The 26318-nt window shown below is 44.7% G+C and overlaps 3 protein-coding genes and 1 long non-coding RNA gene across 14 annotated transcripts in view; 3 read left to right on the top strand and 1 right to left on the bottom strand.

Annotated features, from left to right (window-relative positions):
• LOC310691780 (leukocyte immunoglobulin-like receptor subfamily A member 1) overlaps window positions 1–15476 on the top strand; it is a 50414-nt gene extending 34938 nt beyond the window's left edge. For 5 of the 9 annotated variants that reach the window (XM_083471808.1, XM_083471815.1, XM_083471814.1 and 2 more), the window contains 4 exons: window positions 11590–11880; window positions 12728–12847; window positions 14167–14204; window positions 14671–15476. In XM_083471808.1, coding sequence (XP_083327934.1) covers window positions 11590–11880; window positions 12728–12847; window positions 14167–14204; window positions 14671–14829 — 608 coding nt within the window. In that variant the 3' untranslated portion in view covers window positions 14830–15476. Of the gene's footprint in view, window positions 1–10680; window positions 10960–11589; window positions 11881–12727; window positions 12848–14166; window positions 14205–14670 lie in introns of all 9 variants that reach the window. The other 4 variants (XM_083471810.1, XM_083471817.1, XM_083471813.1 and 1 more) reach the window with 2 other exon arrangements.
• The window catches only part of LOC310691876, a 28150-nt gene continuing 12970 nt past the window's right edge, over window positions 11139–26318 (bottom strand). Inside the window, exon 2 of the long non-coding RNA XR_014518595.1 lies at window positions 11139–11429. This is a non-coding gene — a long non-coding RNA (uncharacterized lncRNA). The remainder of the gene's footprint in view (window positions 11430–26318) is intronic.
• On the top strand, window positions 16603–25902 carry LOC310691843 (uncharacterized protein). Of its 3 annotated transcripts, XM_083472048.1 has the most exons (7): window positions 16604–16800; window positions 16929–16964; window positions 17953–18240; window positions 21226–21324; window positions 22772–22876; window positions 24884–24921; window positions 25380–25902. In XM_083472048.1, exons 1-7 carry the CDS (start codon window positions 16770–16772, stop codon window positions 25536–25538), a joined length of 756 nt encoding a protein of 251 aa, XP_083328174.1. In that variant the 5' UTR covers window positions 16604–16769; the 3' UTR covers window positions 25539–25902. The 3 variants fall into 3 exon arrangements, with proteins under 3 accessions (XP_083328176.1, XP_083328174.1, XP_083328175.1); XM_083472050.1 differs by lacking the exon at window positions 24884–24921 and having other exon boundaries at window positions 16603–16800; window positions 25380–25510; XM_083472049.1 differs by lacking the exon at window positions 22772–22876.
• Window positions 16621–26318, top strand: part of LOC310691815 (T-cell-interacting, activating receptor on myeloid cells protein 1-like) — a 50549-nt gene continuing 40851 nt past the window's right edge. The window contains exon 1 of the mRNA XM_083471973.1: window positions 16621–16695. The gene's annotated coding sequence lies outside the window, so the exon portion shown is untranslated. The remainder of the gene's footprint in view (window positions 16696–26318) is intronic.

A 26318-nucleotide genomic window follows, 5' to 3' on the forward strand; every position in this document is an offset into this window, starting at 1 on the left:
CACAGCCAAAGATGGTGGGTGTCCATACTGTGCAGTAGATAGAAAGCTTTTGTCGTAAGAATGACCCCCGCAGAATCAGACCCAAGGCCCAACATTCTCATCTCAGAGTGGCCACCCAGAAGCTTATGGGAAGCCCACAAGCAGCTTAATGCATGCAACAGCCCTCTCGTGTGCATGATCTTCAGCAACAGATGTTCAGAGGTATACTGCCTGTGGTGGTGGAGGTATAGCACATGCACGGCCATCATGACTAGTCCAAATGCCATCCTGAGTGACGTGGTCATGCAGGGGCTAAGGGATGCATGTATGGGAACTGGGAGGCGGTCTTGTGGAGGTTGATTGATAGATCCAAAGGCCAATAAGAGGATCATTCCTAATAGCCACTGGACACTGCAGAATAAGCATTAGTAGCATTCTAACTGTAACCTGGTTTTACAGACAGCTTTGCAGTCATCTTGTGGGCAAGCATTGCGGCTGGACTTTCCCTTCTGATTCTCTTCCTGCTGGTACTTGCCTTTATATTGTACAGAAAAGGCAGAAAGGGTAAGTGGGATTCTGAATGGACTGCTTTACAGTGGCAGAGATTAAAGCATGCAAAACTGTTCTTGTAGCAGTATAGGTTTTCAGTGACCTGAACAGCAAGTTATCTTTTTGCATCTCTAGCAGACGAAAAATTTTCTATGTGTGTTGTTTACATTTATTTTTAAAAAGCAATTTAGTTTATGGGTTACCTTGGTAGAAGTTTTTTCCAATGCAGAGTGATACACAGCCTCACAGAAATGAAGCAAGAAGTTTTCTCCATCCATGAAGAGAAAGGTCTAAGTCAGGCTTTCCCACCTCAATGTCCTTCTTGTGGAAGTTTTTGGATGACAACTCCAGCATGGCCAATAGTCAGGGCTGATAGGACTTGTAGTCTAAAACACCTGGAGGGCACCAGGTTAGAGAAGGCTGGTCTTAAGAGTTAGGCTACATGGGGAGGGAGCAGAACCCACAAAGCTGCTCTGAAACAGATTGGGCCAAGAATCTCATGCTCTCTTTCTGATCTGCAGGTTCCACGGCCCACGAAAGAAGCCAACCACCGAACATAGTAAGCTTTCCTAGCAACAAAAACTTCCCGGTAAACAAAAACCTTTATGACTGTGGACATCCTGCCAACCTCCTACACTCCAGACCCTTCAATCTAAGAAGGAAAAAAGCGCATCTCTGCCAGTGTGGTGTAGTGGTTAAGAGCGGTGGACTCGTAATCTGGTGAACCGGGTTCGCTTCCCCGCTCCTCCACGTGCAGCTGCTGGGTGACCTTGGGCCAGTCACATGTCTCTGAAGTCTCTCAGCCCCACTCACCTCACAGAGTGTTTGTTGTGGGGGAGGAAGGGAAAGGAGAATGTTAGCCGCTTTGAGACTCCTTAGGGTAGTGATAAAGTGGGGTATCAAATCCAAACTCCTCCTCTTCTTCCTCTTCTTCTTCTTCTTCTTCTTCTTCTTCTTCTTCTTCTTCTTCTTCAGATTCACTGACAGTGTATAAAGCAGCTCAGTTTTATACCAGAAGTTTGTGGAGAGGGAAGCTGCATTCCAAATGTACCCCTTTAGCCTTAGGGTTGCAGAGTTATGTCAAAAAAAAAAGGAAGTGTGATCCTGTCCGGCAACATTTTATTTATTTTTTAGCAGTAGGTTCATTTGACTGTGGGTGTGCAGGCATGTGCAGAGTGCCAAGTAACACTCATCCTCTTGAGAGCTGAGTGGCAGCCCCAGGTGCAGTGGCGGAGCTTGCCACTCCTGCACCCAGAGCAGTGGGGCAGGGAGATCCTCCCACAGGGCGGGACAATCCTGGAGGGGGGGGTCCATTCACGGCCCGTTGGCATGAACCTCCCAGGGGGGATTTTGTCACCCCCCTCTGGCATGGCACCTGGGGCAGAGTGCCCCCACCACACACCCCTTCTGATGCCCCTGCCCAGGTGCCATTTGCTCCTCTCTGGAAGTTGCTGTTCAAATTCCTGTCATTTACACATTCTTATTCATCATTCCCATTGTCCCTCTAGAACAGGGGTAGGCAACCTAAGGCCTGGGGGCTGGATGCAGCCCAATCGCCTTCTCAATCCGGCCCGCGGACGATCTGGGAATCAGCGTGTTTTTACATGAGTAGAATGTGTCCTTTTATTTAAAATGCATCTCTGGGTTATTTGTGGGGCCTGCCTGGTGTTTTTACATGAGTAGAATGTGTGCTTTTATTTAAAATGCATCTCTGGGTTATTTGTGGGGCATAGGAATTCGTTTATTTTCCCTCCCAAAATATAGTCCGGCCCTCCACACGGTCTGAGGGACAGTGGACCAGCCCCCTGCTGAAAAAGGTTGCAGACCCCTGCTCTAGAAGATGTAGTGGCAGAGACTGCATGCTAAATATCTCCCTCTCCCCCCTCCATAGCCCCTGGAATCCGACAGCAGAGAAGACCCTGATGGAGTTTCTTACGCTGCCCTGAACCACGGGGCCCTGAAATCCAAACAGGTACCCGATGCTGACAGGATCCCTGAAAGCTGTACTTACGCAACATTGGCCCAAGGCAGACCAAAGTAGGACTGACAAGCAGGACCTCTTAGGATGTAGAGACTTCTGGGACCTCGGCTGATCCTTGGTTTGCAGGGACATTTCTAGCAGGACAATGCTTCCTAGTAGAGCCTTCTTCACCGAGAGAACCTGCTGCTCCCACCAAAGAGCTGGGCACTCCAAATATGTATGTACTCTTCTTCTTTGACCACTGACTACCTCCTTTCCGTAGAGTTCTTCCTTAGGCTCCTGGATCACTAAGGCGGTTTGGCCCTGCGGTTGAGAACATCGCCTAATCCAGTGTTGAGAATCTTCAGCACTACATTTTATCATATGTGGTGGACGTCTAAGCTAATAAAAGTTTTCTGGGAGATGATATGTTATGAAATGGAAAAAAATGTTTAAAATAACTTTTGCTTTAAAAAAACCCTAGAAGCTTTTCTATTAGGAATTATAGGTACCGACATTTCAAAAGATCAGAAAAGACTTTTTACGTACGGGACAGCAGTCACTCGGATGCTATTTGCCCAGAGATAGAAAGAAGGCAAAGTCCCTGGAAAACTGACTGGAAAGCTCAAGAACCAAGAGGACAAAAACTTCAAAAAAAGAATGGGGTGGGGGAAGTTATAGTTTATTTAGGAGACCACTGTAAAATGATGGATACATTAGCAGGATTTTAATCTCACTTGTAATGTAACAGATACCTTGGATAACATAGATTGATACAAATGATAGATTATGCAATAATATGCAGATTTTAATGTTGATATTAACACCCATGGAGGGGGTGGGGTGAAGCGGTGAGATTCAGAGTAATCTCTATATATGAACATGTATTTGGATTGTTATACAGTGGTACCTTGGTTTACAACCATAATCCATTCCGGTTGTAACCCAAGGCGCGCTTTCGCTAATGGGGCCTCCCCCCCAAAAAAAGGGTTGTAATCCCCCCCAAAAAATGGGTTGTAATCCAAAAAAAGGGGCACACACTTCCGGGTTTGATGTGCTTGTAATCCAAAATGGTTGCAAACTAAGGTACCATTGTAATTCTATATTTGTAAACTAAAATAAAAAATATTTCAAAAAGATAATCTTCAACTCTGTGGATTGAATACTCTGTACTCAGATTCCCAAATGCATGTTTACACTGCTAGCCTTTTAAAAATTGTCTTTTTATTGAAACCTGGGCATCTATGCTTAGGTCTGAGCCAGGAGCACACACAAACTGCAAACCTGCGTCTTCAGGGGGAGTGTTACCCCATCCAGCACAAACCGAATCCCTATTCCCTGTCCTGCCTTCTGACTGACTGTCAGGGGCTGGACTGGGGAGGAGTGGGGGGGGCTGCTCCCCCTTCTCCTGAACCTTCCCGAAACCAGGAGGACAGTGTCGATTCAGAGCAGTGGGTTGCAGAAGGGCATAGTCCACAGTCTGCAGAGGGCAGAAGCTGGGAAATCCTAGAAGAGGAAGAGCAGGAAGAAAGGGAAGCCGTGGGAGAGAGGCAGCCGACAGACTCATTGTCTTTGGAAAGCATTCCTGAGCCCCCCTCGCCCAGGACTAGGCATGTTGCGAGAGTAGCTGAACAGAAAGCCAAGAGACAGAAAGCCCAGACCAACCGGCATGAGGATGACATAGTATGAGAGAGACAAAGGGGGTGTTACGATATAGAAGCAATGCGGCCGCGAGCTGCTAGCTTGAAAGCAAAACATGAATGGGAATGTTGGGACTGTTCCGTGGGAAACAGAGGGACAGTCTATTCACAGTGCGAAGCACCGGAATTAGCTCAGAGTGTAATATGAGCTGTACAGGAAGTACAGGAGGAGTTTGTCTCTCGGCTGCTGGAGTTTGAAGAGAGCAGAGGTGTTTTCTGTAACGCTGCAAAGACAGAAATAAAGGCATGTAAATACGTTTCTGTCTATCTCTTTCCCCTGCCCACGGGGGGGGGGGCAGGAAAGAGTGGTGTGTTCTTTTCATGCTGAGGAGGATCGCCGATCGCGACCTAGCCTGTATCCTGCCGGGAAATGCAGACAGGGAGGTCAACCGGAGATCAAGCCGGGTGCCCGGAGAGTGGCCAGTTTCTCCTGATAAAGGCTTGATTCCAACAGGGGGTGGGACTTTACTTGGAGCGACACCATTTCTAGAGAGAGAGACACATCCCTTTGTCTCTCGCTGTGATTGTTAAATAAACTAATTGGTCAGAACTCTTCTTTTCTTTTATCTGCTTCTTTGCGGCCACCATGGGAATCACTGAAGCCTTGACACTGACCAAGAGCGCCTCAGTCTTGCCTGGACTAAGTTTCAATTTGTTGGCCCTCATCCATCCTTTAGTGATGACAGACCGAGTTGAGAACTAAGAAAGCTGCTTTGGACTTGGGCAGAAAGGAGAACTAGAGCTGGGTGTCATCAGGCTGCTGGGGACAACAACCCCCCAAAGTCCAGGTGACCTCTCCCAGTAGCTTCATGATAACATTTCTTTCCGTGCAAAAAAGAATAGTGAATGTTGCATTTAGTTGCTGTTTAAAATTCACAATAGGAAGCAGATTAAGACTGATATCTTAACCCCACTTACCTGGGAGTAGGCCTCACTGAAGGAATTAGGATTTATTTCTTAGGTTAGCATAACGTAGTTATTAGTGCAGGCCTAATGGATATAGGATGCCTTTGGCACTTCAGGAAAAAAAGGGGGGGGAGTACCAGTATATATCAATGAATATCTAAACAATTTATATTGAAGAGCCATTCATGTATCTATTCACACATATATGTGTGCCCTTATTTTTTAAAAAAGTATGTTATAAAGAACAAAGATTGAAACCTTTCAGTGCAAGAGTCAGTGCCACAGTGGCGGTTGAATGTACAGATGGAAGGAAATCCACTTGGTTGTTCATTTGGAACAGATTCCCAGGATCCAATCCAGAGTAGCAATATTTGACACAATGCTTCTTGGTCGCTGCCTCTGGCTGACTCATGAGTCGGATGACAGATGATGCCACTACTTCTTCCCTTTTAGTCTGGATTTTTTTCAGACTCTGCTTGTGACAGCTTTTTTATTTTTTGCCCTGTTCTTGCCCTCTTGGTTTCCACATGAGCCAGCTCCCCCCTACTTCACTTGGATAGTTGTAGAGATAACATACTGAGCTACAAGGGCATTTTTGCCTGATTTCCCCCCACCCTGCACTGCACTTCACAAGCAGGAGGCGATGTGAAAGACTACGAGGGAGTCAATTTAGATTTCACAAGGAAGAAGGCTGAGCTGCCGTATGTCCTCTTTTCCCCAGACATGTCCTCTTTTTAGAAGACATTTTAGAAGACATCTGAAGGCAGCCCTGTTTAGGGAAGCTTTTAATGTTTGATGTATTACAGTATTTTAATATTTTTTGGAAGCCGCCCAGAGTATAAATAATAAATTATTATTATTATTATTATTATTATTATTATTATTATTATTATTATTTTATTTTCATGTGTATGTAAAATGAGGGTCATCATAGCGACCCATAGTTGGCAAATGTCTTCTTTGTGCTCTTCAAAATATGGCAGCCCTATGACACTCCCCCCCCACGTGTTTGAAATTTCCACCCCTACATCCCCCCCCCAGCTTTCCTGACCCCAACCAGTTCTGTACTCTACTGAAAACTGTGCCTCTGAAGAACACACTTCCAAGAAACAGCAGACAAGAATCAGGGGGTGGTTGGGTAGAGGCTGTTTGTTTCATGGGAAGATGGGACTTGGGCTACCTTATGTAGGGATGTCTATAGATGCTGGGAGAGGATAGGTTTACAGTATTAGATATTATCCTTGTTTTCTCATGTTTGTGAGTTCAACAGGGTACATTCCTTTGCAGCTTAAAAGGGAAACTTAGCTAGGCTAGTTTTAGCCTTTTCGTTTAAGTAATGCAGGTTGCTTCTGGAATCTCCTGCTATTTCCCCCTTTAAAGGTAAAGGTAAAGGTACCCCTGCCCGTACGGGCCAGTCTTGACAGACTCTAGGGTTGTGCGCTCATCTCACTCTAGAGGCCGGGAGCCAGCGCTGTCCGCAGACACTTCCAGGTCACGTGGCCAGCGTGACAAAGCTGCTCTGGTGAGCCAGCACAGCACACGGAAACGCCATTTACCTTCCCGCTAGTAAGCGGTCCCTATTTATCTACTTGCACCCGGGGGTGCTTTCGAACTGCTAGGTTGGCAGGCGCTGGGACCGAGCAACGGGAGCGCACCCCGCTGCGGGGATTCAAACCGCCGACCATGCGATCGGCAAGTCCTAGGCGCTGAGGTTTTACCCACAGCGCCACCCGCGTCCCATTTCCCCCTTTACTCTCCCTTAAAACAATAATCACACAAACAGTCTTACAAAGGTAAAAGCAACATTTACTCACTCAGAGTATCTGTTGCAGAATAAGAGATACAGGAGGCGGGCTTAAAATGGTAATTCAGTTAGACATATTTTAGTCTAGTTTAAGATGGAGTTTGAGCTACAGCTCAGACTTAGCAGTTCTCATTTCTGGCTTGGTGATGAGATGAAGAGTAAGAGTGAAGAGAGTGAAAAGAGAAGGTGCCCAGGTAAGGGGAATATATAGGGCCACACCCTCTCCCTCTCAGGGCACAGTGGGATCGCCACTCGCAAAGTCCTCTCTAGCAAACGTACAGGAAAACTCTGTGAGCTTCAGCTCCCATAATGGGCCCATCTAGCAAACATGAACCGTTGGTTTGACCGTGTTGTAAATATCTCTTACCTAAAAGCTGAACAGAGGCAAGTTGTCAAGTCCCAACGGGCTGCCCAGGACTTGACTTTGCAATGACGTGTGACTAGCAATACTAGATTCCTTTCGCCCTCACAATACTGCTGAGAATCCCTCTGTCCAGTGACATAGCATGGGTTGCTTGCGCCCGGAGCTGTACAGAGGGGGGTGGATGGGAGAGAAACGGACAGAGGAGACATGCACATTCAACTTCTTAACACCATCCATGTCACCCGGGAGATTGCAGCTGCAGAGATAAGAAAAGACTTTTTCCATTGTCTGGAGAGGTCACTTCCTGGTTTGGATGCAGAAGCTATTTTCAACAGAGCCCAGTGACGGAAATGCACAACGGCATCGAGGCAGCACTGGGTGTTGAAATTTTGTGCCCCATACAATTTTGTGCCTGGGGCAATCACCCCTCTGCCCCTCCCCCCATGCTACACCACTGCCTCTGTCTCAGGACAACAGCTATAAAAAAGCGCAGGGCATACAATCTATGCTAAACTGTTTTTTCCAAAGAATGCAGAAGTTTCATCTGTTCACTTCCGTTCCTTCCATTGTGCAACCCACAGTTGTGACATAATAGGAGATGTGGTTAATCAGGCAGTCTAGGGAGGGGACTATGATCAGAATATCAAATCAGAGAGAAGTGATTTGTGCTGAGGATCCGCTGTGTAACAGAAAGTTGCCGGATTTCAGCAGCAACAGCTGCCAACCAAGACCGTCGTTCAGGACACAGCAAAGATAGGAGCAAACAGGACTCCCTGCTAGCAGCAGAACCCACGCCATGAGGCTGTCTTCCAGCATCCTTTTTCTTGGTTAGTATCCCACCTTGCAGGATGGTGGGGGCACAGCAAGTGGCCAAGGCGCTGTGGGGAGCTCAGAGGCCCAGCTTCAGATCCTTTTGCTCAGATGTCTCGCCTCTAACACAATCCTCTCCTTTCCAGGGTGTTGGCTGACCAGGCAGTGGCAAATGGCTAGAGGTGAGTTTGGGTCAATGAAATAATCCCAAGAGTGGGAGAGAGGCATAGGGCAGAATGGGAGTTCAATGCCAGGGCCTCCCACAATCCAACTTGCTTTTCTCACTACTGCTGAATGATAAGTGGTAGCTCCCACACTTTCCCTGTAGTGTGCAAGGATGACAGGTGCAAGTGCCCCACTCTCCTTTGTCTTTAGACAACCTGTGTCCATCTCAGCTGTCCATGTGTCACTCTGAAGTTTCTGTAGGAATGTTAAGGAAGGTAGGAGAGGATAAATTTATTAGATATGCTCCTTTTATATATATATATAATTTTTAATTCACTTTTCACAAATTTTAAACAAATACAAATAACACAAACAAACACAAACACAAAAAACAGGTATAATTTCAAATCCTTATTTTCTTGTAACTTCTTTCTCCGACTTCCCCATACCTCCCCTTTCTGCATTCTATTTTCAAATTTTTCCCCAGCAAATCCTTACTCTAATTTTATTTAATTTACATCCTCTATTTTTCTTTAAATTTAACCCTTACCGCTGTAAACCCCTTAGTTTTTAAAACCAGCGTCATTCTAACATTCAATAATTTTACAATACTTCTTAAGATAGTTTTTGAATTTCTTCCAATCTTCTCCTGCCGCCTCTTTTCCCTGGTCTAGATATGCTCCTTCCTCGCGCATGCTAGTGAGCATAGAGCAGATCACATTCCTTGCAGTAAACAACAACAACAACAATTATTTACTGCAAGGAATGTTGTTGTTGTTGTTGTTGTTGTTGTTGTTGTTGTTGTTGTCCCCAGCCACTCTAGGAGGCTTCCATGAGAATATTAAAGACAGAATAAAACTTCAGACATTAAAAACTTCCCTAAATATGACTGCCTTCAGATGTCTTCTAAAAGTCAGATAGTTGTTTATTTCCTTGACATCTGATGGGAGCGTGTTCCACAGGATGGGCACCACTACTGAGAAGGCCCTCTGCCTAGTGAAGCTTTTTGATGGCTGGTTTCAGCAATTCAGGATACCCTTTGTACAGACACGCTTCTTCCTGGTCATTTCCCCTTTATTTCCCTCTTAAAACAAATAAGATAAACTTTGGAATAACATTATGTCTAAATTAAGTATTTGAGTATTTGATAAAAATGTTTAAAGTCGGGGACATAATTTTTGAACACTACAAAATAAGAGTTGAAATAAGGTAATAAATTGCTGTTTATAAATTTTATAACTGGAACGCAGGATTGGGAGATGTGAGGAAGTCCAAAAGCTTAAGAAAAGATGGGTGTTGGATATCTAATTTTGTTGTATATTTTTTATTATATGTTAATCTTTTTGCTTTTTTCTGTTTTTCTTTGTTTGTTGCATTTTGGTGTTGGTTTTATATGTGTTTGGTGAATTTAATGTTTAAAATGCTTAATAAATATTTTTTTTAAAAAAAAAATTCCCTCTTAAAACAATAACAACACAAAGCCATCTTATTAAAATAATAAACTTTACTCACATTCAGTAGCAATCTGAAGGCAGGCTTTAGCTGCAATTTCTGTTTCATTTGCAGGAAAATGTAGACAAGAGAAGTGAAGTTTCAGACATACAACATGTGGCCTACATGCTTACGGATGAGGCTGCATATGAACAGCAGGATGAAGAGTAGGTCAAAAGAGATCCAAAAGAGAGATTGAAAAGAGGAAGATGGCTGTGTGCCCAGCCCTTTTATATGGCTTCTCTTGGGTCACACCTATCTACCTGGTCACACTCAGAGGGAGTGGCTCCCAACAGGTATTGCAGGAAGTCCTCCCTTTTTGGAGCCACCTTCCTCTGTGTGTACATTCTAGGAAACAAGGAATGTTGGACTTGACTGCTCTATGTCTACATCCCACATTTCCAAGGAAGGTACCTACTACCTTTTGGACTTGGTTCTCGCTGACTTTTCCTCAAACTACTGCATCTCTGAGTGATGACAGAGCTGCTTTTTAAAACAAAAAACCTTGCTGACCAGAAATTTACACCAACTGATGGATATGGGCTGCGTTGTAGCAGTTCCCAAACTCCCCTCCTCCGGCCATGGATCAGATGAAAATTGGTGAAAGTCTTGGAGGATGACTTACGGTAATTCATTTTATGCCTGTTGTAGCTGTTGTAATACACTGTGACAGATGTCGCAAAATTTGTAGGTGTGTGTTTTTTCTCAGACAGGCCACAGACCCCCCTAAATGAAGCTCATGGGCAGGCAGCTGCTCAGGGACCACAGCTGGATAACCCCTGCTCTGTTGGATAATGTCAAAGCAGAGTCAACCAGCACTGCCGTTTGAATTTCTGTACAAACTCACTCTATTTGATTTTCCAGCTGCAGGTGAAAGCCTCCTATTTGACAGAAGGAGGCTGTTGCAAGTGTTTCACCTTCAAACCACCTTCCCATTCTCTTTCTTGATCAGGACAATATCCCAAGCCCTCAATTTCAGTGATTCCCAGTCCTAATGTCGGCCTTGGAGGGAATTTCTACATCAACTGTGGGAGTAATCATTATAAAGCCACCTTTGAGCTCTTCAAGGGAGAGTCCGTTGTGTATGTGCGATCTGAGACATCTACAGCTTATACAGTGGATTTTTTAATTTCTGAGGCAAAACTAGAACATACAGGAATTTATCAATGTAGGTATTGCTTCGATCGCCTATGCTCGCATCTAAGTGACAGACTTTACATCAACGTAACAGGTGAGGGCTTGGCTTAGTCTCTGTGTGACAGTTTTACAAATGATGCTAAAATGGGTGTTGGGTTTATTCCATCTGCCAATCAAATGGGGGGGGGGAAGTGCACTGATTGAACTATATAACTGAACTGTAACTGCACTGATCGAAATATGTACCTATCAAAAGGGATTATTTATCCCTAATTAACTATTAGTATTTTATTCCAGATTAAAATGCATTCTCTGTAACCAAAGTCGTAATGGAATGCAGATTGTGTAGCACACTATACAACCCCCTGCTCTGTACTCCATTTGTCACACACCCTGGTCCTAGTCAACTGACAAGGCAATGGACGTTACTATACAACCTGAAGCCTACAATGGAGGGTCCACAGCAATCCTACCCAATAGGTTCTGCCCCTCTCATAGGGCATCTCTGCTGTGCAGCTTGCCTTTCCCTGACAAGGCTCACATCCCACCTGTGTTCTCTGCCAACTAATCTCCTGAGTAATGGCCTAAAAGCAGCCTATCGATATTCACATTCTGAGTTGCACGTGGTTTTCTATGCTCCCCAATAGCATTTTACAAAGCCAGACTATTGTGTAAGATCAAAGGATTAAGCATCCTTCTTTTTCTCTTTCTCCCCCTGGATAAGCTTCTCCCAAACCTTCCATCTCAGTGAGCCCAGGAGAGGTGATTGCTCTGAAAGGAAATGCCAACATCCACTGTAAGACCAAAGAACAGCAAGAAGTAGAATTTACTCTACACATAGAAAATTCTTCAAATACTTATGAAAGCAAGATGATGGGATCAGGAGAAGTTCTATTTCCCATTATCAATGCCAAAGAATCAGATGGGGGCATCTACCGCTGTCGCTATTGCTTAAAGCTCGAGAACACTCAAGCATGCTCAAATTACAGTGATGAAGTACACATCAAAGTAACGGGTAAGATCCTGTCTTAATCCTTGTATGCATCTTTCGCAGATTGCACTAATACAGGTTTGAATTTGCTGCAATTGTAAATGAAATTGGAAAAGTGTGCTGGCTCCACCATTCTTTAGTTTTAAAAGGAGGTATCTCTTCAATTCACAGTTGGGTATCATTTCAACATTTGTAAATGATGGATTCCCTGACTTCTACAGCATCCTGCCTCTCTGTCTCCTGGCCCTGCACCTCTCCAACTCCCTCTTCTGCCTCTAATTCTGAACTGCCCTCTGCCCCAGACTCTTCCTGCTCACTAAACCCTGTCACCTGTGTATGACCCTTCCTCCTTACAGTCGGCTCTTCCTCCCTCTGACCACTCCTCATTGTCCCACCACCAGTCCCCTGGCTCTGAGCCATCTTCCCATGGGGGCTCCCTTGGGGAGTGCTGACGCCTCCCACCTCTCCTCTGCATCCAGACAGTCCATGAGTCTTTATAAAGATATTGAACAACACTGGGCCCTGGACTGGACCCTACAGCACCACACTTCTCAGTGTGTTTTTTCCCCATTGGTGAACACTCTTTGGGTTTGGTTAGTCAACCAGCTACAAATCCACCCGACAGTAACATCCTCTACCCACATTTTACCAGCATCTCACAATAATATTATGGGGAACTTTGTCTAAAGCCTTACTGGAATCAAGATGTGCTTTATTCACAGCACTGGGAGATGATTACGCAGAGCGTGAATAGAAAGCTCCATGAATTGATAGAAGGGTCTTTTTTGGGAGCTTCTGGGCTCTGCCTGTGTGGGGTTTGGTGAGCATTGGCAGTATTCTAACTCTAGGTGTCCTTTTCGTGGTTTTACAGGTGGGAATTCAAAAGCCGGACATTCAATAGCCATGTGGGCAGGCATTGCTGCCGGTGTCTTCCTTTCGGTCCTCTTCCTGCTGATCCTTGCTTTTGTATTGTCCAGGAAAAGGAAAAAGGGTGAGTAAGCTTCTGGATCAGTTGTTCTGCAGTGGATGAGATGAAAGCATGCATAAACCGAGGTTATAAATGCTTACTTTGTGGGAGTTGTACCACTTCATGTTCCACATGAGAAGATTAAAGTCCCAGGTGTCAAGACAGGTTGCAATCTCAGAGAGCGAACGCTCTTCTTTTAAAAACAAAATATGGTTGGACAGGCAGACTTGATGGTATTGGACCAGTGCCTGGTGAAATCTCTAAAGCTGGTGCGAGGCCTGAGTGAAGCAAAAAAAAAAGGGGGGGTATTTATTTATCTATGCAATATATATGTGATAAATAATAGCACAAAGCCAGCAGCGTGCACACCATGTGCCAGTAGAAATCAATTCATCAGTTAAAATACTCACAAGTTAATACAGTGATCTAACAGAATACAGTGGTACCTTGGAACTCAAACTTAATCCATTCCGGAAGTCTGTTCCAAAACCAAGGTGTGCTTTCCCATGGAGAGTAATGCAAAATGGATTAATCCATTCCAGACTTAAAAACCACCCCTAAAAGAGCAATTTAACATGAATTTTAGTATCTAACGAGACCATTGATCTATAAAATGAGAGCAATAAACAATGTACTGCAATCACACAATCAATCGATCAATCAATCAATCAATCAATCAGTAGCAGAACTGGGTTCCACACAGTCACAAAAAAGAGCCACAAAAATAAAAATGCAAAATAAATAGCAAAAACAGACGGACCTCAGCATAACACTCAAAACGGAAGCGTAAAATTCAAAACGGAGCATGTTCAGCTTCCGAAAAAAGTTCGCAAACCGGAACAGTTACTTCCAGGTTTGCAGCATTTGGGTTCCAAGTTGTTTGAGTATCAAGGCATTTGGGAACCAAGGTACCACTGTAGTTATAAATTCATATGGTGGATATAATTGACCATCCATTTCAGGTATGATCCATTCCACATTAGTGGCGCTGCTGCTACTTCCTCGCTTGTGAGTCACACAATGCCGTTACCACCATGGAGTTATTCCACCACTCCCATCTCTTTATTTGAAGATTTTTCAGGCTTGTTTCATGTTTTTGTTGTTTACCTCTTGTGGCGTCCTTTCACTGTTGATTTGCATGTAAACCAGCAGTGCAGCCAATCAGAAGCCACACCTTGGTTTCTAAATGGTGCTGGGAGTTGAATGGACTCCCAGAACGGATTAAGTTTGACAGCCAAGGTACCATTGTATATGGGCCAGTGGGGACAGAAAAACACCATCCATAACTTTACTCAGAAACCTATTGGGTGAAAAATCTCACAGTGTGTATCTCTGCTCTACAGGTTCCATGGCCAATGAAAGAACTCAGCCAGCAAACATAGTAAGAAATATTCCAATGAACAAAAACTTTTATGACTGTGAACCTCCTGCCAACACTTTACAGCCCTGACATTCCAACCAGGGGAGGAGGACTCTAATTCAATGCAACAGCCACTACCTTTCCAAGTAACAGGGGATGGCAGGGCTGATTTGATTTGGGGTGGGGTAGAGGGCCAAGTACCATCCTCCGCATGGTCTGTGCCCATCTCCAGGTATGCCCATTTTTTGAACTAGCTCTTCCAAATTCCTGGAATTTCTCTGGACCAGGGATGGAGGACCTGTGGCAGATATTGTTGGACTACATCCCCCATCAGCCATAGCCAGAGGCCATGGATGATGGGAGTTGTAATCCGGTAAGATCTGGAGAGCAGCATTTTCTCCATTCCTTCTTTGTTTCCACTGTATGTAATTTTAGCAGACCGAATGGCAGGACTGCAGGCTACATCTCCTTCTTCTTCCCTCCATAGCCCTTGCAGTCTGAGCCTGAAGATGACCCAGATGGAGTTTCCTATGCTGTACTGAGCCACAGCTCATTGAAAACCAAACCAGCACCCGATGCAGATGGGATCCCTGAGTCCTGTACTTATGCAACAGTGGCCCAACGCAGAACCAAGGAGGGCCAATAAGAAGGACATCTTACAATCCAGCGACTTCTGGGACCTTGGCTTATCCCCAAGTGTTATGGACATTTTGCTTATTTCTAGCTTGCACGACATGGGAGACAAGTTTCATAAGGTGGCCTTATTCACGGAAAGAAACTATTGCTCACAGCTAAGAACTGGGCAGGCCATACATAATGAATTTTAAAAGATGTTTAAAATAGCTATTCCCAAGAGGCCTGAAGCATTTCCCCCCCAGGGATGATAGGGGCAGAGGTTCCTAAAGAGATGGTTAAGTTGTTTGTGTAAGCTACTACAGCAGCCGGAATCCTGTATGCGCAGAAGTGGAAAGAAGAAGTCCCCACAAAAGAAGAGTTAATGGACTATGCAGAGATGGCAAAGCTGACAGCAAAAGTAAGAGATCAAAAAGATGGGAACTTTGTTGGAGAGCGGAGGTCCTTTTTGGACTATCTGAGAAAAAGCTGCAGCCCAATGAAATCACGAGCCAGGTTTGGATAATAGGCAAGGGAAGGTGAATAAGTAAATGATTGTAATGTAAGAAGTTATAATACAATAGAAAATAAAAGGCCGGTCAAAATGTAAGAAATTATTATACTGAAAGTGAATGGAATAACGTCAAGTTTCGTGTAAAAAAACTAATAAAAATTTATTATTAGAGAATGGGGCAGCTGCTTTTACGGCTGTGTTGGAAGACCACATCCTTTCTGCAGATTCTTCCTTACTGTTGGTAATATGGAAAGAGGCCAAAATAGGGGAGGGGACCTCACTTCCGGGGCCTGGGTGTGGCCCTTGGGGCATTCCATGGGCAAGGATCCGCTGCACCATCTTGAGGGCTTTTGCCTGGCTGGATTGTGTCTTGATGTAATATTGCCTCCTGCTTGCCAGAATCGGGGCTAGAGAAGTGGGGTGTTGTTAGGGACCGTGCTGAAGAGGGCTACAAGAGGGAGAAATGGTAAGAGCCTACCCTTCCCCCTACTAGTGATCAGGATCCTGACTCTTCCCAGGAGCAGGAGGACAGTATAGATTTGGAACAGCAGTTTGCAGAGGGACATAGTTCAGAAGGCAGAAGCTAGGAAATACCAAATGGGGAACAGCTAGGAGGAGAAGCACTGGGAGAGAGAGAGTTAACAGACTCAGTTTCTCTGGAAAGTGTTCATCAGCTCAGCCCAAGGTCAAGAAGAGCAGATAAGGTGGCAGCACAGAAAGCACAGTGGTCACAAGATCTGGTTACAAGACATGGTTGTGACATTGAGGAATAGGGAGGAAGTGGGGGGTACCCTTAATTGGGAGCACCTTCATTCCGAGAAATGGATTCTTTGTTCTCTCCCTGTGATCATTAAAATATCGAACTGGTAAGAGACTCCTATCTCTTTGTTCTGCTTATCTACTGCCAAAGGGTGGGGTGGGGTGGTAGAAGCTCCTTCAGGTATACAGGGCCGAAGCCGTAGTCTTTCACTACTTGATTGATTTATTTTGGGGGAATTATGAACTCTGTGAATGTATAACCAATCCCTTAGCAATTTACATTAAAAAGTATAATTATCAGTGATATACGGATAAAATCAACATATTTATAAAATGAGCATACATAGCTAATTATATGCCTGGATATTCTTGCTGAAATAGAGAAGGGTTTTTTTTTTACCTAGTGTCTAAAACAGTGTGACCAGGGTGTCTGCCTAGTGGGCGTATCCGAAAACACATGATCTTAACTATGCTGATTTTGCAGAATATGACTGCAATGTGGAGGGGGGGAAAGGGAAGTAGTTTGCAAGGCACTTCCAGTGCTGCTAAGCTGTGCATGAATTTCATGGGCAAGAACTGTGTTGCAAGAACTGTGTTGCATTTCAGACCCTGCAGCCTCCCTCGAAGGTCTTCATTCCGGAGACAGCACAAATCTTGGGGGACACAGGACACTGGACTACAGGGCTAGGCGGTCCTTCAGCATGAGGCTCTCTGTCAACATCCTCTTTATAGGTTGGTATCTCAGATGAAAGGGTGAAGGGATTGAGGGTTGTGCAACGACCGGGTGGAAGGACCAGAGACCCAGTTGTGGTTCCTGCTGCTCAGCTATACTGCCGCTAATACAATCATCTCCTTTCCAGGATTCCTGCTGGCTGGACAGTGGCAGATCTCTGGAGGTGAGTCTCTTTGGGTAATAAATATGAACATGGGGCCAGGGGGAGATGGATGGGGGCAGAATGGGAGCAAACTACAATGATTTTCCCCACAACCAAATCTGATTTCCTGACATCTGCATGATAACCACAGAGGCCTACCAAATGTTCTCTGATCTATACAAATGTTAAAGGTACAGGAACATCCAATCCAAATTGATTTCGAGGTTAACTTGTAGGAATAAATCCCTCAATGGCTTGAGACTCGGGACCTGAAGGAATGCTTCCTGCCATGCTGACGTATCTGAGGACTGAGGACTGAGATTAGAAGGGATGCGGAGGAGGATATATTCCTGCCATTTTAAAAGCATTGTGTTATATAGACTGCTGGTGCTTGTTTCTTGTTTTCTGCAAGTCACCCTGGAGAGAGACATATAAATCTCCCCGTACATTTCTGAGCACAATTCAGTGTTGATGTTGACCTTTAAAGCCCTAAATGGCCTCAGCCCAGTATACCTGAAGGAGCGTCTCCACCCTCATCGTTCAGCCCGGACACTGAGGTCCAGCTCCAAGGGCCTTCTGGCAGTTCCCTCCCTGTGAGAAGTGGGGTTACAGGGAACCAGGCAGAGTGGTGCCCGCCCTGTGAAATGCCCTCCCTTCAGATGCCAAGGAAATAAACAACTATCTGACTTTTAGAAGACATTTGAAGGCAGCCCTGTTTAGGGAAGTTTTTAATGTTTGATGTTTTATTGTGCTTTTGATTTTCTTGGGAGTCGCCCAGAGTGGCTGGGGGAATCCAGTTAGATGGGTGGAGTATAATTATTATTATTATTATTATTATTATTATTATTATTATTATTATTATTAATCAATTTATTCAACAAAAATTGGTGTTCTGTGGACCTTGACCCTCTGATCAAAGCTTCGGTATCCCCAGAGCATGCAAATGTCTCCCACCTTTGCAGATGTTCCACCTTCCAAATCTCAGCCTTATTCTCCTTCTTTGATCTAGGACAATATAACTCAAAACCTTCCATCTCAAAGGGCCCCATAAATGTCAACCTGGGGGGAGATATCAACTTGGAGTGCAAAAGTGGCTACCATCAATCTGCACAACACTTTCTGTACAAAGGAGATTCAGACCATTCTGCTTCAGCAACTCAGAAGACAGAAAAGGATGCAATTGTATTTCACATTTCCAATGCCAAAGAATCAGATGGCGGAATCTACCGATGTAAATATTGCCACAGCGAAAACACGTGCTCAAATTTCAGTGATGGTGTCCAAGTCAACATAAAAGGTGAGAGCCGGGCTGAATCCTGATACGCTGTTTTCCCAAATGACACATAAAATGAGACTTTATATCTCCCACATGTATAAATCATGGCGGGGGGACTGCTTTTACTAAACCAACCTTTGCCAACCTGGTGCCCTCCATGTGTTTTGGTCTACAACTCTGGGCAATTTATCTGGAATATATTTGTATTTTGAGGAGAGAGTGCTCTAACATGGTTTCCTTTCCTGCCTCTGTTTGCTTCCCCCACTCTAAGCTCTTTGATGGCTGAAGAACAGCCTTTAATTTCCTAGTCCTAATCTGTTGGAAGGAAGTGATATTGCTGGGTACCTTCTTTGGATGTTGGACATTGCTTTAAGAAAGTGAGGCATTGGGAGAGGTGGCTAATGAATAATCTGTACATTGCTAGTAGCACGTAGGCGGTCAGGCAAACCACACAGATTAGCTATCTATAAATCGGATAAATGGACATAAATCTAACATCAGGAATCACAAGACAGAGAAACCAGAAGGACATTCTATACAAGATCTCAAAGTAGCTGTCTTATTACAAAAGAATTTCAGAAATAGACTGGAAAGAGAAGTTGCTGAATTGCAACTTATTACCAAACTTAAAACCATGGAGAGATCTGGTCTGGAAAGAGACATTGGATTTTTATCTCATTACACTGGTACCTTGGGTTACATACGCTTCAGGTTACATACGCTTCAGGTTACAGACTCCGCTAACCCAGAAATAGTACCTCAGGTTAAGAACTTTGCTTCAGGATGAGAACAGAAATCGCATGGCGGCAGCAGGAGGCCCCATTAGCTAAAGTGGTACCTCAGTGTAAAGGGAATTGGGGGTTGCTTGTGCGTAGAGGGTGCTGATGCTCTATGGCAACGTTCCCTGGCTAAAACTTTCCCTGGCTGAACAGCCCTTTCTCCGTGGCTGTGTCAGTCACTGGCAGAATCCGTCAGTGGGCGTTTCCTGAACTTCTTCCAACATAAAAATTCCTTGATGCCAAGTCTCCGCCTAGCCTCCCTGCGCGGAAGTCTTCTGCGCAGAGTGGGCATGGCCAGCGGAGGTCCTGGACTCTCCCCGCTGGTCTCTGTGGAAGAGTCTTGGAGCCATCTCTCCGAAGTCCTTCCCTGCTCCCCTTTCTCCCAGGTGTCTCGCTGATTTCCTTCCCCAAAGGAAGCGTTCTCTCTCCCTCTGCTGGTCCCTTCTCCCGCATCGTTGGGGAGCCTTACCTCCACTCTTGGCTCCGATGGCAGTTCCCTGACACTCAGGTTAAGAACAGTTTCAGGTTAAGAACAGACCTCCGAACGAATTAAGTTCTTAATCCAAGGTACCACTGTATACATGATAAAGCTATTTTTAGCCATCCCACCCCTTGCTTTTTTCTGTAAGACCAATTGCAGTCATTAACAGTCATCAACAGGTTTACCACACCTATCAGCCAATCACCCAATCACCCATTCCCACCACCCTTCTGAGTAATACCCCTCCCCACCCTCTCACTATATATAAGGGTCTGGTGACTTCTGTTTGTGTATCTGAAGAAGAGTGCATGCACACGAAAGGTCAAACCAATAACAAATTTAGTTGGTCTCTAAGGTGCTGCTGGAATGAATTTTTAAAATTTTGTTTCAACTGTGGGCATACTGTTTAGGGAGAAGCTTGGGCACGGACTGAAGGCCATGTGGCCGTGCAACCTGAGGCTACCTGGGGGGGGGGTCACTTCACCACTACTTTAGGGTAGCAGATCGAAGTGCTTGCTTGGTATGTATATACTGCTTGCTGTTTAGAATAAAATCTTTAATCTTTTCACTCACTTGTGTTTGTCTTGCCTCTGAATCTCATTTAAAAGAACCACCTTGTATTTGGCAAGACAAACTCCCATCAGCCTTAGTCAGCAGAGCCTGCTTGGAGTTGTAGTCCAAAACATCTGGAGGGCACCAGGTTGGCAAAGGCTGGACTAAACTATACAGTGGACTTTAGGGTCTCTCTCCTGCTTTGCATCCCACTTACATGTCTTGGCAATTTTCATGAATGAAGGCAATTCTCAGTGGCTGGTTTTAGCAGGAGCAGTCTTGCACACATGCCTTTGAAAAAGTGTTACAAAGCATTCTAAAAAAAAAAAAAGGCATTTACAGTTAAACACAATTATTTCATCTCAAGATTGCCCTGTAACAGTGCTCTTCAGCCACCAAATGTTTTCGAATTCCTCCTGAAAGTTCATGATTTGGGGGACAGGGTGTTGGGTGGATTTGGAGGGCAGGATGTGATACTATCTTATTAATTATCTGTCCTCTTGCTCACTTGTGTGAGTTGAACATCTAGTTAAAGGTAAAGGGACCCCTGACCATTAGGTCCTGGCAAACCAGAGCTGCACACGGAAACGCCGTTTACCTTCCCGCCGGAGTGGTACCTATTTATCTACTTGCACTTTGACATGCTTTCAAACTGCTAGGTGGGCAGGAGCAGGGACCGAGCAACAGGAGCTCACCCAGTTGCAGGGATTCAAACTGCTGACCTTTTGATCAGCAAGTCCTAGGCTCTGTGGTTTAACCCACAGCACCACCCATGTCCCAACGAACATCTAGTTAGCAGAGTTTAAATTTACCTTTTGCAGCATGAACTGTGGAAACTTCTGGGACACGGTCGCTTAACCTTATTAGTAATTATCCAGGATGCTTCAGCAGATTGGATCTTCCCCTTTTTATCCCTCTACACAAAATAAACACAGAGACGTCTGTCATGTAAGAATAAAAATAGTGCTTACTTACATAAAGCTTCGCGCTTGATAGAAGCAGACAGTAGCAGTGAAAGCAAGTCAGGCAGAATCTACTCATATGTTACAAAAATACATGGTAAAGATCAAAATGGGGTCTGTGCTCCATCTTTTCTCTTCCCCGATAGCTTGCAAATCATTCCCATTTCACAGAGCCAGACTACTGCATAAAAATCAAAGGATTAAACATTGCTTTTCATCTCTTTTCCCCTAGGGACAGCTAATCCCAAGCCTTCCATTTCGGTGAGCCCAGCTGATGCAGAAAGAGCACAAAATGAAGTTTGGGAAAAGGGAGAGAATATGAAATCACCAGGTTTGTCATCCCTACATTAGAAGCACCATCGTAGATGGTAAAATAAAAAATGGTAGAACAGCATAGAGGAAACTCCCCCCTCCCCTCCCGCGCAGGGTTTAACCCCTTAGTTATGCTTTGGGTAGGAGGAAGCCTCAGTACCCAACTATTGGGAAGATAATTTCATCATCAAACAATTTGCGACAGAGAGTTGCTTTGCTTCCCCATTATTTTCAAGGCACCTCAATATTTTTGCTACATTTCTGTCATTCTCCTATTTCCCCTGCCTCCAGCGGAGTAGCTAGCCAGCGGAGTAGCTAGCCGTTTCAGGCAGCGCGGAACCTGCGGACACCTAAGCCACCATGTTACTCCTAAAAAGTTCCGTGAGCCCAATTATTATTATTTTTTAACTCATTTTGTCGCTCCCCCCTCAGTGATGACACCTGGGGTGGACCTCACCCCCCCCTTCTTCTGCCACTGCCTTCCTCCCACTGCTTTCTCTCCGTCATTATCTATATTCATCCTGCCTGACACTTCCTCTCTCGTTCTGCTTTCCTTTTCCTCCATCTTGTTCTGCTTATTTTGGTTACACAACATCTGGGGGAGGCGTGCCCACTGCTTTTGCAGAGGGAGGGAGGGAGGGAGGAGCTGAAAATAAATCTTGGGAGGAACAGGATGCTTAGTCTGCATCAGCAAGAGACCCAGTGTGGTGTAGTGGTTAAGAGCGGTGGACTCATAATCTGGGGAACCGGGTTCGCATCTCCGCTCCTCCACATGCAGCTGCTGGGTGACCTTGGGCTAGTCACACTTCTTTGACGTCTCTCAGCCCCACTCACCTCACAGTTTGGCTAGGGCCATTAAGGAACAATACAGGGCCATTGAGAGCCATTGGCAATGCAAGAGAACTCCCCCCCCCCACTTGCCCTGAGGTGTGAACAGTGACTAGGAGTCTGGAAGGCTGACAGGGTAACAAACTGGGATCCATCTTGGGCAGGCTGGCTGAAGGCTGGCAGAGAGAGATGCCTTAGATTCCATTGCTGTACTGCTGTGTGGGACAACCACCTCTTGGAAAGACCAGGCATGCTGATGTCCCATGCACACACGCCGCAGTGACGTCGGCACACCCCAGGCACCCACTGTCACTGGGGCAAGGTGGCGCGCCTGCCACCCCACCATGGATTGGTTGCTGGTCAAATGAGGCTAGCATATAGGGGAAGGTGTATGAGAGGCAGAAAGCGAGACAGAGAAGAGAAGAGAATCGTGATGTGTAGTAGAATGAATGGAAGGGCTTTGTTAAAAGGGATATGGAAATGCCTGCAAAGGAACAGGGGGGTGGGCTACATGGAGGCTGGAGAGATAGATGAAATAGCAGAACAATAATTTTGGGTAGCCTCTGGACGTGTCTGCGTGTGGTTTGGTAAGCACCGGCAGCATTCCAACTCGAGGTATCCTTTTCATGGTTTTACAGGTGGATATTCAATAGCCATGTGGGCAGGCATTGCTGCCAGTGTTTTCCTTCTGGTCCTCCTCCTCCTGTTACTTGCCTTCATATTGTCCAAGAAAAGGAAAAAGGGTGAGTGAGCTTCTGGATGGGTTGCTTCACAACAGCTGTGGTTAAAAGGCGCTAAATCTTTACATCCTGTGCCCCTTAAAGTCCCGCATGAGAAGAGATATTTAAATATGTTCCAAAGTTGCTGTTAGGGAGAAAAGGTTTCTCTTAAAAACAACAACAACAACATAGACTTTTATCCATTATAGTTGAGCAGATAGGTTTGAAGGTTTGGGGGCGATGTCTGGTGAAATCTCAAAAGCTAGTGGGTAGGCATGAGCAAAGCAAAATTTCTTCTTATTATTATTATGTATTTATTTACGTAATATTTGTTAACCAATGAACAAACAAAAGTAAGATGCTTGTGATAAATAATAGCGCAAAATTGACAGCACACACACCAAGTGCCAGTAGAATGGATTTAATACAGTGATCTAACAGAAGAGTTATGAATTCTACCCCTTTATTGGATGATCTTTCTGGATTGTTTTATGGTGGTCCATTTACTGCTGATTTCCATGTAAACCAACCACACACTATTATTACTACCATCAGTGTAGTAGTTGAATCCCATAGAAGTAGTACTCTTTCCCCACCCCACTTCCCCCACTGCCTATTCGTTCATCTTCAATCTTGGGTGGTTGGGAGTCAATCTGTGGGAAGCTTTATCATCCAACTTCCTCTCAGAGACTGCCTGGTTGGCTCAGCTCTCCCTACCCTCAAAACAGCCCACTTTCAGGGCTTCCTTCAGCAGTGTTATGTATTGGGTTTAACACATTTTATGTTACAAGGCGCGTTCTAACCAATTGTATAAGGGTTGATAGACGAACGTTCTAATGGCAAGTAAGCGCATGCACTTTCAACTGTCAACAGTCAGTTCATGCTCAGCATTATTATTGTGTTGTCCAGTCAGTTTGATTCTTGTTTTCCTATGAGTGAGCTGTTGTCACTGACAAATGTTAAATAAACATAGCTGAGGAACTTATACTGCCTTGGGCTTCTGACTTTTCCCAAACATTTAACAAGCAGTAATATTGCTTTTGAATCCCTGCAACAGGGTGAGCTCCCGTTGCTCGGTCCCTGCTCCTGCCAACCTAGCAATTCAAAAGCATGTCCAAGTGCAAGTAGATAAATAGGTAAGGTAAACGGCGGGAAGGTAAACGGTGTTTCCGTGCGCTGCTCTGGTTCGCCAGAAGCGGCTTCGTCATGCTGGCCACGTGACCCGGAAGCTGTACACCGGCTCCCTCGGCCAATAAAGCAAGATGAACGCCGTAACCCTAGAGTCAGCCACGACTGGACCTAATGGTCAGGGGTCCCTTTACGTTTAATATTACTTCCACCACATTTCCCATGTTGCAGAGGAGGCCATTGGCTTCTAACTACCACCACCCCATCAGATCCAGAATTAGGACAGCAATCTTTGTGGTGAAAAATAAGAGTGCATTTCTTACATTTGTTACATATGATTTGCCTCTCTCTTCCTGCATTTTATGTCAATTTACAGCAGAACATGGTGGGTGTGCTGTTGATTTTTGCCATTATGACTTCATTATATACTATAAAGGATTTGTCCTATCATCTTTTTTACCAGTTGTTCTCACATGATTCAGAACAACGCCTTTTGACAGTCGATATCCCATTATCTGTGTGATATGTTTCAGCACATTTAAAGAAAAAGTCTTCATGCCATTGAAGAAAATAATTATTTCAGCTTCCTTGGTAGTGAATGTTTTCAGTGCCAAGTATAAGCTTACCAGATTTTTTTTCAACGAATCCAGGGACACTTTTCAACTTCAATTGATTTTGTATGGGGACTGATTTGTAAATCCAGGGACTGTCCCCAGGAAACGGGGACATCTGGTAACTTCAGTCAAGTAACAGAGATGAATTGGGTGGCTTCCTCTATCAAGACAAGGGTCTTGGAGGTTGTACTATATGGGCCAGTGGGAGGGGGTGGTAGCAGCATCCATAACTTCAATCTGAAACCAACTGGGTGAAGAATCTCACAGTATGTCTGTCTCTGCTCTACAGGTTCCACAGCCAATGAAGAAGCTCAACAAGTGAACACAGTAAGAAACATTCCTATGAAACAAAACATTTACAACTGTAAAGCCAATGCTTTACACTCCTGACACTCAAACCTGGTGGAAGGGAGACCGAACATAACATCAATGCAACATCCTCTACCTGTCCAATTTATAGGGGATTACAGGAGTGATTTGATTGGGGGTGGGGCAGAGGGCCAGATATCATTGGTTGGTATCCTTGGATGTCTTGAAATGGCTCTCCCAAATTCCTGAAGTTTCTCTGGAATAGGGATGGGGTGCCAGATTATTATTTTTTAACTCCATCTCCTATCAGCCCCAGCCAGCATCGCCAGTGGTCAGGGATGATGGGAGTTGTAGTCCAATCATGTCTGAAGGGTCACAAGTTCCCTATTGCTGCTTGGCAGCACTCTCCTTTGTTTTTATTGTAACTCCAGCAGAGGGAATGGCCAGATTGCATCTCCTTCTTTTCCCCTCCATAGCCCTTGCAGTCTGAGCCTGAAGAAGACCCTGATGGAGTTTCCTATGCTATACTGAGCCACAGCCCATTGAAAACCAAACCAGCACACAATGCAGATGGGATCCCTGAGTCCTGTACTTATGCGACAGTGGCCAAAGGCAGAACCAAGGAAGGCCAATAGGTAAGGCGTCACAAAGGAATGCAGCCGTCAGACTGAAAAAGATTCCCTGACCCTGGCTGTACATCTTCCCTTCCTAATGGAGAATGGTTGAGAGCCAAAGACTCGAAGGAAGGAAGGAAGGAAGGAACTAATAACCAATAACTAGCTGCCTTAAAGGAACAGTAACATTAGGCATAGTCTCCCCATGTAAATACATTTGTCCCAAATATCACATAATGCTTTAAAGATGTCTCTAATCGTTTTATTATAATGTATTACTTGGTTGTATTTTTCATTTTATTCATGACTATTTTGTATTCATGAGAATGAAAAGTGGTCTGGAAACAGTTTAAATAAATAATCTCCTTTTCTGGTTTTAGTGCAAGTTGTTGTTGTTGTTGTTAGTGCAATGTTAAATTCTAAATGGCCCTGGACTATTGGGAGTTGCTAGAGACTCCTCTTTGTCCCTCATAGGAATTACTATGCTCATAGTCCTGGAAGTTTCTTGATAAGGTTGTTGTTGTTTTTTTGTCACTGTGTGACTGGAGACAATCTCTCAGGACTCATCTAGACTTATCCAATTGGAAAACCCAATCTTAAGTAGCGAATTAGAGCAAATGTCAATTGGGTTTTCCATGGATTGATATTTGCTCAAATTTAGCTCCAAAATGTGGGGTTTCTTTCTGGGGAAAGTGGCAGGACAAGAGCAGAACCACTCTGACTCGTGCCTAGAAAGCACAAAACATGTAGAAAACCTGGAGTATTATTCCTATGAAATCCCAAGCCATTAACTTACGGTGC

This window comes from Podarcis liolepis, assembly GCF_965112155.1.
Source record: "Podarcis liolepis genome assembly, chromosome: 13".
Classification (NCBI taxonomy): domain Eukaryota; kingdom Metazoa; phylum Chordata; class Lepidosauria; order Squamata; family Lacertidae; genus Podarcis; species Podarcis liolepis.